The following is a 14,071-nucleotide window of genomic DNA, read 5'->3' as shown; positions in this document are numbered from 1 at the left end:
AGCCTTTCAGCTGGGTACAGCGTAGTGCAGATTAGATGTGCACTGAAGAAAATGAATGGTACAGTCTCTGCAAAATAGAAGAAAATAAAGAGGTAGAAAAACTTGCTTTATCCTCTACATTGGGCCTCTCTCAGAAAATTGTGAGAAATCTTTGGAAAAAACAACTCAAGGCCATCTTTTGACTACCATGAAAAATGCAGGATATGCTTGGATCAGTAAAACTAAAACTACAAATATCAGGTATATGCAGCATTCCTTGCGATTATGGTCACAAGTACACTGGGCAAACACAACACTGCATCTTGCAAAGCTGCATGGAACATATTAGATGTATACATCTGGCGTATAAAGATGAATCAGCAGTGGCAGAACATAGCCTCAATGAGGGACGTACTTTTGAATTTAAGTAAAACAAAAATGTTGTGATGAGCTAGCAGCTTTTGGGAGAGTATCATCAAAGAATCCACTGAGATAAGGTCCAATGGAAACACAAGGATGAGGGTTATCACCTAAGTTCACCATGGAACCCTGTATTAGCAGCTTTACACCAAGAATGCATCCAGTTGTTGATGCTTCGTGAGTCTGGGTGAGACTGAAACCTATGTATGGGAAAAGGGGTAGGGAGAATCAGTCGCCACTCAGGGATATATATATACGAGATGCCCACACAATCTCGATACTTCTCCAGAAGATGAGAGTGACACTCACTGAAACATCACAGAATTTCAACTCGTCCATCTGGACAGAAGCCGGAGATGATTTCATCAGCAGTATACGCCACAAAGTCCAAGTCCACATTCAAATATAATATAAATGGCATATATCTGCAATAACCTAATACACCCCCCTCCCCCTCCCTCTCCCAAAAAAAGTCTCCCCATTGTACAAATGAAACATGAATTATCTTGAGCATTACATATTTTTAAAAAAATCAGCAAGTCCTTATTATTACTCCATTTACAAACGGTAGAATTTTTTGTCTTAAACACTAATAGTAATGTCAATGTGCTACTATATATTTCCATTATCATTAACAATCTATGAATAATTCTCTCATGCTGCCATATACATATTAATTTCTTAAATTACATTCAACAGTAGGAAGGCTCCATACACTATTCACTACCTCCTTTATTGTATAGGCACTGTTCACTGTATCTCAAACGATATATTGGTGAATAATCTTACAGTACACTATGACAACAAACATAACTTCAGGAACACCAATATTTATTACACAAATGATGGTCTACTCTTTTTATAAAGACAACAAAAGATTATTATAATTATTAACTTTGGAGCTTTTGTTGGTTTCTACAGGAAGGATAAGGCTATAGAAGTAGCTGGTAGGGCAGAACAGAACAGAATGAGAGCCATAAAAGACTGCTGTAATTCTGTGCTCAACATACGATGATGATAAAATTGTTCATCAAAGTTCCAAAATTGAAGACAGTATATGTGTACAACTACTGGTAACTTCAGCAAGGTACAGAGACGTTCCATTTTAGGCAGGGAATGTTATGAAGTCAAGTACCATCAAGCCATAGTTATCTGGATCCAGATCTGGACAGTTGTGGCTAAGGATAGTATGAGGTTCAAGAAAATCAGAAAATCATTAAGAGTATACGGAAAACAGAAATTCCATATAATTAAGAAGTCACACATAACTTAAGATGAAATAACTGCAATTTGAACCAGATAAAGTATGGGAGTTTAAAGGCTGTAGATGAGGTAATAGACAAGACAAAGCTGCAGCCAAGAAAATCTTGGTTGACATAAAGAGATACTGGATCTTATACAGACCAGAAAAAAACCTAAGCAGAATATTCTGAAAGCTTACATGAGAATTACTAAATCTTATTTAATATATGTACACATAAGCAACTGAAAAGCGGGCACCTGGTATTGCAGAGGATACCCTAAATATGGCATTCTTCAAAGTAAAGTAATAACAAGATTTACAAAGGAAAAGAAAAAAAAAATGGAATCTACCAACTGACAGCAAAGAAATGTGCATGCTGGAAAAAATCCACACAAGATATGTATAATGATTAGGAAATCATTAAAGCTCAGGAAACTTTCCACTTTCAACAAAGATGGATTTGAACAAGTTCTGCACAATATGATGGGTGCAATAGTAATGGATATCAATGACGTAGAATAAGAATTTCTGAAAATAAGGAGATTGAGAAGTGATTAATCCCTTGTTCAAAACAACAGTAGTAATTATAAAACAATAACTCTATTATTTGAATATAATAGAGGGAAACATTCCACATGGGAAAAATATATCTAAAAACAAAGATTCTGTAACTTACCAAATGAAAGCGTTGGTACGTTGATAGAAACAATAACAAACACAAACACACACAAACAAATTTCAAGCTTTCGCAACCTACGGTTGCTTCATCAGGACCTTCCCTCTTGCAAAAGCTTGAAATTTGTTTGTGTGTGTTTGTGTTTGTTATTGTTTCTATCAACATACCAACGCTTTCGTTTGGTAAGTTACTAACTCTATTATTTTATACACCAAAGGCATTGCTATGTAATAAATGTAATAATGAACCAAAAAAAGGTAAATTTTGCTTAAAGAACGATGGATCTGATTCGGCATGAGAACTGTGACAGCCATTATAATCATTGTGGATAATACTAGAGAGTGGACAGGCAATGAAAAGAAAGACTTTTGCAGTTTTTTATTGATTTGCAAAAGAACTTTAATGTGCTATACTGGAACTGACATTCAACCCTAGGTGGAGAATGAGAATTGATAAGAATGATAGAAGGTTCACCAGGGAACTACACAGGAAGCAGAAGACATAACTATTTAAGGAAGAACTACATTCAGGAAAGAAATAAGATAAAATTGCCCCCTTTCACCATACTTGATCAACATGTTTACTGAAGAGAGTATTAACATCTTAAAAGTGAAAACAAAGGGAATTAAAATAAATGAAGAAACTTTCTATTGCATGTGACTCGATGAAAATATTGCTTTAGTGGCACATTCAGAAAAATATAGGAACAGAATGCTGAAAACATTCACACCTGCAGTGAGTCAACAAATCACTACAAATGTGGTACTTAGATAATCAGCAAGTGGACAAGTTAAAAAAGTTTCACTGTTTAGGGGGCACAAATTCTGATGATAAAAAATGTGTTGTGGAAATTGTGGGTAACTACTGCCAGATTTGCATCCCAAGTGAAGGAATGTCTCTTAATGAGTATATACATCAACATCAAGGCAAAGAAAGTGTTTGGAATTTTCTTACTTGAGATGTGAGAGCTAGTCAATGAGTAGAATAGATAAACAGAGGCTAGAAGCAATGTAAGTATGAATATGAATGAAGGTCATCATGATGAGCTGAATTCATGTTAAAGCCTATTAGGAAACCTTGAAGTGACATATGAGATTAAGTGATATTGCTGCAATGATACAGCTAAGCCTTTAGAAAATAATTATCATGAGAATTATGTAATATATATTCTGTACTCAGGAGATGGAAACTTTCATCACATTTCAAAATGAAATACATTGAAAAACAAAGTAGTGTATAGGTAGCAGCTCTTCTCTGATGTGCATCTGTCTAGTTTATTCATATGAGCTGCAACAAACAAGTAGGACATCACTTCATCAGGCTACTTCACAGAAAACAGTGTAATACATACTTATTTTTCTACTTATTTATCCATAACAATAATACACAATAAACTCTGGCTTCACAAAATAAAAAACTATATAAATTTAAAATTCATATAAATCAGGAGTATCAAAATCTCCATACAGTTTAACTGGGACTAAAATGATACCATACTTGACAACATACACTTTCAGTGAAAATTTATTTGTTTAATTGCCAAACCTGAGCAAAGGTAGGCATGCTTTTTGCTTGAGTTTTTTCCTTTCTTTACTTAAGCTTAACTTTCTCACATAAACAGTCATTCTGCCACACACACACACACACACACACACACACACACACACACACACACACACACACACACACACTATATATATATATATGTGACTGTTTCTCAGTATCTCCTTAAACTTTATAAGGAAGTTACTGACAACATAGAGAAGAATATGAAGTCACAGAGAAAACTATGTAATTGCTTATATACAAATGGTACCTGAGTGCTGGGAAACATTGTAATCTACAGTTTTTATTGCTTGAATTTTATTGCCTATAAAGTTGTATTAATGACATGACTTTTTGCAAAAAGAGTGAATATTCTACAGTGAGATAGTATATGGAATTTAATATTTACATCATTAGATTATTCACAGATTTCGAGACTGACTATGTGCCAAAATAATGTCATACAAAGCAATATAGCAACAAGATTAATTTGTCTGGTGTTATAAACAGTGTGAGACATACCAATAAAAGCAATAAAAAATAATACTTTAGGCATATATGCCATACTGGGAATATTTTACCTTCTTTGTTATGGAATGAATTGAAATAAAATATCAATATCTTTCATTTACAAACCAGTTGTCATTTCAGCTTTATTTTTAGAAAATCAGTCTTTCATCACTTTATATTTGCAGTTATTTCCTGATTATCACCAACACTATCTGACTGGAAAGATACAATTTTACATTCTGTTGTCATAAAGTTATAAGGCAGTTTATTTATGAGTTACACCAAAATGTAACAGGACATGACATGACACTGCTACATTATTCATTTTTTTAATATTAGAATAAAAACAACACAATAGGAGTTAAAACATATTTTACCAAGGAAAACAAAGTCCAGAGCTTATATTTTTTTCTCAAAATGTATTACTGAATGTAGATACATGGATGAGTATATTCTCACTACAAATTTATTGGAATTTGGTTTTCCACACGCCAAACAATATTTTTGTGGATAATAGTTCATAGAAGTTGGCATTACCCACTTACATTACTATATATTGTAGATTAATTTTATGCATAGTAATTACATAATTGTTGGATTTAATGAAGTAAAGGAATGTATTGCAGATTTTGCAACAGCAATGTAGACACCAGTGTAACAAATGTGATTTTTTAATGTGATGTTTAGTATCCCACAGACCAAATGAATATAAGTGTCATGTACAAATCCAAAAGGTAATAACAGTCATAGGAAATGAAGGTGGTGATTCCTCCATGGCTACTCCCATGGAGAAATAGATTGTGGAATGTTATTTCCTTTCCATTCTCTCAACTGTCGTTCTCAAATATCTTACTATAACTACATTTTCAGTAAAGCTCTAGACTACATTTATCCAAAACCTTTCTTCTCTTCTGAACACAGGTGCATGTAAAAATCCCCCATCGCAACACACACCCACTGTGCTGGCACTTACAAAAACTTGTTGCATCTTTCTTACTGATGGCAAATATAACATAACTGGATGCACTCTATGTGACAATATTGCTATTAGTTGAGCAAGTATCTGCATTTCTTTTATGGATTGATTATTTCTAAGAACGCCTTTGGTACTTTTCCTTTCTGACTGCCTCGCTCTCCCATGAAATAATCTGTTTCATCAACAGAAATTTCACAAATAGTGATCACCTGAAAACAGAAAAACAAACATTTTTGACAGTGTAATTGATGGTCATGGTTGGGGCAGTACAAAACGGTAGTAGTTTTTATCACCAAGCATCATTGCCAATAGGTTGACACACTAAGTTTTGTACTTGAACTGTTAATTTGTACAACAACTTAAGTCTACATTTCCAAGGTTTTGGGTTATGGGCACAGCAATGTTCCAATACCCAATTCACATTGCATAATACCAAAATGACTTTAGTCCGTAACTTCTCTACATTATTTACAGTAACAGAACATTCGTGTTTACCAGCAAAACAGCCTTAGTCCAGGACTTAAGTTGGTAAAAGGTCTATATTACTTTTGTTTGTGTGGTAGACCTGTGATACATATTCTGAAAACAAAAAAGCCATCTAATAGCTGTGCTTTATGTATTGGTTTCATTAGAAATGAAGAAAATAATGACCAAACAAGGAGGAAAGCACTCGAAAGGGGTGCAGAATACAAGACAGCTACAATAAAATGTGCTAAGATTAAAGGGTTGGAGCATGTAACTCATATGGGGAAGTTAGTTTCACCTACACAAACATGACCTGCTTGCAGATAATCTATTTGGATTTAATTTTGTTTCACAGTGTTGTTGTACACAGTATTCCTGTACACATCACTGTAGTTTACCGAGACTGGTAATCATATTAATAATTGTTTATAAACATTTGTAAAGCAGGAAATAATGTTTCAATTTGATTTCTTAAACTTCATTGTTAGAAGCAGTTAATTACATGAAATATTTTGAAATTAAGAATGAACAAGATATGTTCTTACAGGGACAAATTGTCAAAATTGCCATAAAAAGATGAAGAGGAAAGGAAGATGAGCCTGGTACTAGGGCAGCTATATTCAAGTATTATGTTAAAGATTCAGACAAGGGCATAGAAGTATGTAAGAAAGCCTTCCCCAGTGTTTATTGTGTTACCAAATCCAGGATAAAGAGATCGTGTAAGTTGCCACTTAGTGGAAAGTCTCCTAAAGACCAACGTGGAAAACATAAACCAGGAAACACAAAAGAGGCTGATATACTTCATTCTCGTATTGTGCCATTTCTAACTAAACAAACCCAGTAAGGAAACACAGATGTTTTCTACATAAACAGTGAACTAACTGTAAAAATAACACATGAAATGTTTCTTGTCAAATATCTTGATAGCAATGTGTTTTAACACTATTATTACAGATATTTCAATGACCATTTCCTTTTGAGATTTGTTAGGCCCAGCGCAGACACATGCATTAAGTGTGAAGAATGTTAAAGTGAACAGCAATGCACTTAATGATCAATCTAAATGTGTTGCTGCAGCAGAACTCATAGTTCACAAATATCACAGCAAAAAGTTCTACAAAACACTGGAAGATGCACCCAAGTTATGCACTGAGAGAGAGGATTTCCCTTGCTTTAACATTTGACTGCATGCAAAATGTTTGCTTGACTAAAATACCACTTCAGAACATGTATTATTATTGTCAACTAACAGTTCCACTTTTCTCTGGGCATAACATGAAAACTAACTCATCTACCAAGAGGCAAGCTAACAAAAGTCCAAATACGGTATGCAGTTTTCTCCTCCACTGTTTCAATACCTGTGTCTCATCTAGTATTCAAGAACTCTTGTTGTATTGTGATGGCTGTCCAGGCCAGTATAAGACCACCACACTCATCAGGTTTTTAGTGGTTTTAAGTGCTCACAGGCATTTTTTGAACATCATACTTCTCTTCCCTATCGGAGGACACTCCTTTCTGTCAAATGATTGGGACTTCACAGTAGCGAAAAGATAAATTGAGGTGTGTGGACAGACTACACAGCGAAGGACATGTGTGAATACATAGTCAGCTCTAGTGCTAAAAGAAAATAATTCTACATACTTTCATCCTTGGGCCAGGATGTCCACATATCCCAGAATTATCACACAGACATGCTTATCCAAACAGTGTACGTCCAATCAACAAAAATAAAATTAAAGATATATGCAAAATGCTCAAGTACATTCCAGACTGTAATGAATCCAAAGCATTTTATGAGAAAATTGCAGCTTGGGAAAGAAAGACAAATGAGTAAATTTGCAATTTTGCTTTGGAAGTTTGTCCTGTATGTTTATTTCCCTGGGTGATTTACTGTTCTACGCAGTCTGAATGTTTTTCAATACAGAAAACACAATTGTATGTTTTTATATGTCAGAATTTTATTACATAACAAACACAACCGAAGTTAATTTGAAAAACGACTTCAGTTCTTCTTTTTTAAAACAAAATTTGAACATGAAGGGAGTACAAGTCATGCTTTTGTAGTGACAGTCTTATGTAATTTCGATGTGTGTAGCATATCATGCAATAATCTAGTGCAATATTCACTTCAGTAAGATAGTAAATGGTTTTTTGTTTCTTCTGAAAATGTACTTCTAGGAATGTAGTCATTTTGCAAATTCACAATTCACTTGCATATCATCAAAAGCATTCAGACAGCCCTACGTAATGCAGAATTGATTACTAGATGTCACAAGAAGTGGATCCGCCACTATAAAAGGAGGCAGGGAGTATTGCATTGTCAGTAGAAAAGCAGAAAGACCAGAACGGTCGGTCAGGAGAAATCAGTGACTTTGAACGTGAACTAGTCATAGGTGTCACCATTGTAACAAATCCATCAATGACATTTCAACCCATCTGAGTTGACTGTTGCTCATGTGACTGTGAGGCAATGGTTTGTGCACAAAAACATCCTTGAAATGGACTGGCTTGTCCAGAGTTCTGATCTCAACAAAATGTAATGCATTTTGAATGAGTTAATGTTTAAAACACTGACTTTACTCCAGAACCCTGCATTCAACCTTCTTTGGTTTCAGCTCTTTAGGAAGAACAGGCTGTAATTCCTCTAAAAACATTTGTACACCTCACTGAAAGCATCCCCAGCAGAGGAAGTATCCCCAGCAGAAAAACCGTTATAAAAGCGAAGAGTGGACACATACTATAGTACGGACCACTAATGCGTATACAGATATTTTTGATCAGATTTTGTGTGTGTGAGCGCGCGCGCGCACACACACACACACACACACACACACACACACACACACACACACACATATACAAAAAGCTCTTTCTTCTCCTGCCCCTCTATAACCATTTTCTTCTCCCTCCTCTCTCCGATCACATTTTCCTTTCCCCTCTCCGTCCATCTTCTCCTCCCCCCTCTCTATCTCCTCCTCCTTCCTCTTCCTTTTCACCTGTCCATTACCCATCAGCATCTTCCACTTGCCTCATGAACCTCCCCTTCCTAGCCCATCTCTCTGTCAATGCCCCCCCCCCCCCCCTCTCTCTCTCTCTCTCTCTCTCTCTCTCTCTCTCTCTCTCTCTCTCTCTCTCTCTCTCTCTCTCTCTCTCTGCCCATCTCCTCCTTCCCCTGCTCTCTGTTCATCCACTCCATCTCCCCCCCCCCCCCCCCCTCTATCCATTCCTTCTGCAACCCCCTCTGTCCCACCTTCTCCTCTTACGCCATCTCTGTCCATCACTTCCTCCTCTTCTTGCTGCTCTTCACCTTCTCTTCCCTTTGTACATCCATATCATGCTTCCAATGCCCATCTGCATCTACACGCTGTGGAACACATTTTCATACAATCTGCACACCACGGTAATTAGTCAAGACAGCCTAAATGTCAGATGTTACCAAAACTTTTTCACCTCCACATCCACCACTGTTGGAGCTACGTAGTACTCTCCCATCTCAGACTTTTAGACAAAAAGTAGCATGTGCAAAAAATTAGGATGTAATCAGTCCAGTGGTTTATGAGGAGGTTGGGACATACACACATGCACATATAATTTTTTCCCCATTACAGAATATACTTTTACTTTAAATTCATTAATCTAAAGGAAGTTTTTCTGCAAAAATCTACAGTTACGTTTCCTTCAATGGACAGTTTTGAAACACATAATTAGCTTGATTATTTGTAGAACATAATGTACTGTGTTGTGTTAAAATGTGGAGTGCATTAGTGAGCCACTAGCATTTTTTACATGGAATTTACTTCATTTGCATACTGTATTAGTTATAGATACAGCTTTTGTGTGTGTGTGTGTGTGTGTGTGTGTGTGTGTGTGTGTGTGTGTGTGTGTTATTACAGCTGCAGCTCAGTTTTCATAATGAAAAGGAAAGAATTAGACATTACTTTAGGAAGGAAGCATCTTGCCATTTATATTAAGCAGTTTAGTAAAACTGTCAGTACTTAGCACTTGGATCGTCAGTCCAGTGTTGACAGGTGTTTTTGCATCTTTCCTCTATGAACAGGTTATGACAAATCTTCATTTTTATGAAAAGGACAGATTACAAAATTGTTAAGGTTTTTGTGGCCACTTGTTGACAAAAGTTTGTTGTAAGGATAGACTGCTATTCACCATAGAGAGGAGACGCTGAGTCGTAGACAGGCATAATGAAAAGACTGCTATACATTAAATCTTTTGGCCAAAGGGCCTCCTCCTGAAGTACACACACACACATATAGTCTCTGGCCACCAGCAGAGTGTAAGTTTTCTACTTCAGAAGAGGGCCTTTTGGCTGAAAACTTAAGTCTTTCCTTTGTGTGGGTCTGCAACTCAATGTCTCCTCTATATTATTCCATCTTGGACTTTCTTTTATTAAATGTTCATTTTCAACAGTTTGGCAGTCACACAGAGTGGAGTTCTGATTCTGCACTGATTTTGTTGCAGCTCTGCCATGAACCCTATCTATCAGACTGTATTTGGAAGACTTTTACATATTTATGTTGAGTGGCATCAATCTAGCCGTTGTTACTGAAGTGTGTGTATAACTCCGTCCGAACAGGCCTCTGAAGGCCCAATGGTACCGACTGACCACCTTGTCATCCTCAGCCCACAGGCATCACTAGATGCAAATATGGAGGGGCATGTGGTCAGCACACTGCTCTCCTGGCCATATGTCAGTTTACGAGACTGGAACCACTACATCTCAATCAAATAGCTCCTCAGTTTGTCTCATAAAGACTGACTGCATCCCGCTTGCCAACAGCGCTCGGCAGACTGGATAGTCATCCATTCGAGTGCTAGCCCAGCCTGGCAGCACTTAACTTAGGTGATCCGACGGAAACCGGTGTTACAACTGCAACAAGACCATTGGCAAAGTACGTGTGTGCACACAATAATTCAATTTTCTTGCAACAGTGGTGATAAGATTTTGTTTTACTCTATAATTCTGTAAAGACGTGGGCAGACTCCTGAATGTATCAGTGAAACACCCCCCCCCCCCCCCGCCCCTCCCCCACCACCAAAGCAGAAAAATACACTCACAAAAAAACAAGGTTGAAGGCAATATTGACTGTGTATGTTGTACCAACGGCTTCTTTGACAAGGGATTTAAGACTCCAACTAGAACACTAAATTCACTCACACCTCTTTTTTTTCCTGCCCCAATTGGCAGCATGAAATTGCCATTTATTTTGTGAAAAACAACTCAATATTGCACCATTTACCTTATTCGCCGGGTCTGTCAACTCTCAACTATTTCTTCCTCCAAAACTAAAAATGCATCCCAGTGGTTCAAAATCTGATGCAAATTATGTGATTCAGATGGTCGTACTGACAAAGACTTGACAGTTAATATATTTTTTAAATTTTTTTATGTTTTTTTCCTGAAGCTATGGAGTTATAAAAACTCATCTGCACCAAGTATTGAATCACAAGTATCTTATTTTGATTAAATAGTCCACCTCATAACCTTTTAATTTAGAATATGTCTAACACAGAAAGGAATGAGGTATTTGGTCATAAAAAGTTTCCACTCTCTATCCAGTGATGTAACGAATTCAACAGATATTTTTTTAAAAAAAAACCAAATCATATCTGTTTGAGCACACTCCTACACCAAAGAAGAATTTTTGAATGTGTAAAAAAAATCATTTATATGGTCAACATGTCATTACCATATTTTATGGACTATAAGATGCACATTAATTCTTAAGCAGTTTTAAAAAAGAGCATTTTTACCAGTTTTATTATTAGATTGCAAAGCCATACCTAAAAAAAAGAATGTTTTTAGTTCATAAAACCTAACTGATCTTTCAAATCTCTAAAAATCATCATCTGAACTTTCTTCTTGTTCTTCTTACTCTTCATCATCACTGATGTTGTCTCCATATATAAAATGGTCTTCACTGCCACCAAGAGTATTACTTATTCTGCATTTCTTGAAAGATTTAACAATAATGTCTTCTTCCACTATAGACCACGACTGCTTTATCCACTGACACACTTGTTTGATTGCAAGCTGCTTTAAAGCTCCCTTCGGCATGAATTCTGGTTTCATCTATCATCCGTTTGTTCCATTACTCTCTCATATACACTTTAAATGGTTTATTTATCGAGACATCAAGAGATTGCAATTGTGAATAGCTAGTAAAACAGCAAGCTGTGTATATCCATGTCTCAGTTTCTCTTTCACACAATTTCTCAAATTACTTCTAAACTGATCTAGCACAAAAAGAGAACTCTTGTTCAGTAAAGCACCTTTCCTTCTCTCTCACATTCTATCAATCCACAGTTTCATAACAGCCCCATCCATCCAAACCTTGTCATGTATAAGAACACCACCACCTTGTGGTATTTCAGAAGGTTTTGGCATTGAAACTTCCTGGTAGATCAAAACTGTGTGCCGGACAGAGACTCGAACTCAGGACCTTTGCCTTTCGCGGGCAAATGCTCCACCATTTGAGCTACCCAAGCATGACGCATAATAACCCATCCTCACAGCTTCAATTCTGCCAGTACCTTGTCTCGTACCTTCCAAGCTTCACAGAAGCACTTCTATGAACCTTGCAGAACTAGCACTCCTGGAAGAAAGGATATAGTGGAGACGTGGCTTAGCCACAGCCTGGGGGATGTTTCCTGAATGAGATTTTCACTCTGCAGCAGAGTGTGCGCTGATATGAAACTTCCTGGCAAAGGTCCCGAGTTTGAGTCTTGGTCTGGCACACAGTTTTTATCTGCTGGGTACTTTCATATCAGTGCACACTCCGTTGCAGAGTTAAAATCTCATTCTGGTTTTGGCATTGTTTTGCACTTGAAAAAGATCACTGCATTAAGTTTAGTATCAACACCACAACATGAAAGGACAACAGTGTAGTGCATTTTTTCATGTTCACTTGTTTTCATAGTTACAGTTTTAGCAGCTTTCACAGCAACAGTTCTGTTATTTGGCACATCAAATGTCAGAGAAGTTTCATCTATATATGCTATTTAACTTTATCCCACATTCTCCCCCCCGATGTTGAATGCTGAAGTGGTGGAAAGATGATATTTTCTCTTCATACTCTTGTGGAATTTTCTGAGACATTTTGCTTTTGGCTCACATGCTTAGTTCATGATGCTTCATAAACCTGTAGAACCAACTAACATCACCCTTAAAGTCTGTCAAGTTCCACTGGAGTGCTAGCTTACGAGCGGGTATTTGAATCATTTTTGTATTAATTCCAATGCTATTTTGACAATGGCCTTGAATCCATTTCAATATGTCATCGTCTAGTTTTAGCCATTTTCCATTCCACCCGGTATTTGCACATTTAGTCTTCCTCAATTTTTCAGTTCTTCTCTACTAGCCTGCCAATTAAATTTTTTTTTTCCCCATTACAAAACTAGCTACTAACAAATGATCTGTACTGTTACTGATAACACAAATCACTTTCAAGTTCATTGGCACCATAGACTGCAATGATGTATTATAGGCTACACAGTGTTCTGAGTTTGTGATGGTGGGGCATGAGGGAGACGTGTTAGCAATCTTATGAATCCCCACAACTCATGTTCGTTGCATGGGTGCACTGCTGCTGTCAGTTGAATCAAATGCTGCCACATAGAGAGAGGTTTCCTACACCACTGAATATATGAGCATTCTTAAGACTTGCAGGAATTTATATCAAACACTGAACATTTTTATATTAATTTCAAGTATAAGATGCACCTGAATTTTGGAGACAATTTTTCACAGAAAAAAGTGCGTCTTCTAGTCCATACAATATGGTATATTTTTCACCAACAAAGTATAGTATACTTCTAAAATGGACAAATAGACACTTCACAGTTTGGAAAATGACATTGAAATTCTGTAAGAGACAGCAAAGGTCTAGAAAGAGCAGTTGAATGTAACTGATAGTGTTTTCAAAAGGAGTAATAAGATGAACATCAACAACAACACGAGGGAAATGAAATGTTGAATTAAATCTAGTGGCACAGGGAGAACTTATTATGTAATGAGACGTTAAAAGTAGTAGGTGAGTTTTGTTATTTGGGCAACAAAATAAGTGATGATGGTCATATCAGAGAGGATATAAAATGCAGACTAGCAAAAACATGAAAAGCATTTATGAAAAAGACAAATTTGTAAACACGACATGCAAATGTCTAAAAATTTTTCTGAGGGTATTTGTCTAGCTTGTAGCTTTATATGGAACCGAAATGTGAACAATAAATAGTTCAGACA

The 14,071-nt window shown here is 36.5% G+C and overlaps 1 protein-coding gene across 2 annotated transcripts in view; it reads right to left on the bottom strand.

The window, feature by feature from the left end:
• Window positions 1-4,560: 4,560 nt before the first annotated feature.
• Window positions 4,561-14,071, bottom strand: part of LOC124798139 (endophilin-B1) — a 228,520-nt gene continuing 219,009 nt past the window's right edge. Inside the window, exon 9 of one of the 2 annotated variants that reach the window (XM_047261413.1) lies at window positions 4,561-5,558. In XM_047261413.1, the coding sequence (XP_047117369.1) occupies window positions 5,448-5,558 (111 nt within the window). In that variant the 3' untranslated portion in view covers window positions 4,561-5,447. The remainder of the gene's footprint in view (window positions 5,559-14,071) is intronic. The other variant, XM_047261414.1, reaches the window with a different exon arrangement.

Source organism: Schistocerca piceifrons, chromosome 5, assembly GCF_021461385.2.
Source record: "Schistocerca piceifrons isolate TAMUIC-IGC-003096 chromosome 5, iqSchPice1.1, whole genome shotgun sequence".
In the NCBI taxonomy this organism is placed as follows: domain Eukaryota; kingdom Metazoa; phylum Arthropoda; class Insecta; order Orthoptera; family Acrididae; genus Schistocerca; species Schistocerca piceifrons.
This window is presented reverse-complemented; position numbering and strand designations above follow the sequence as displayed.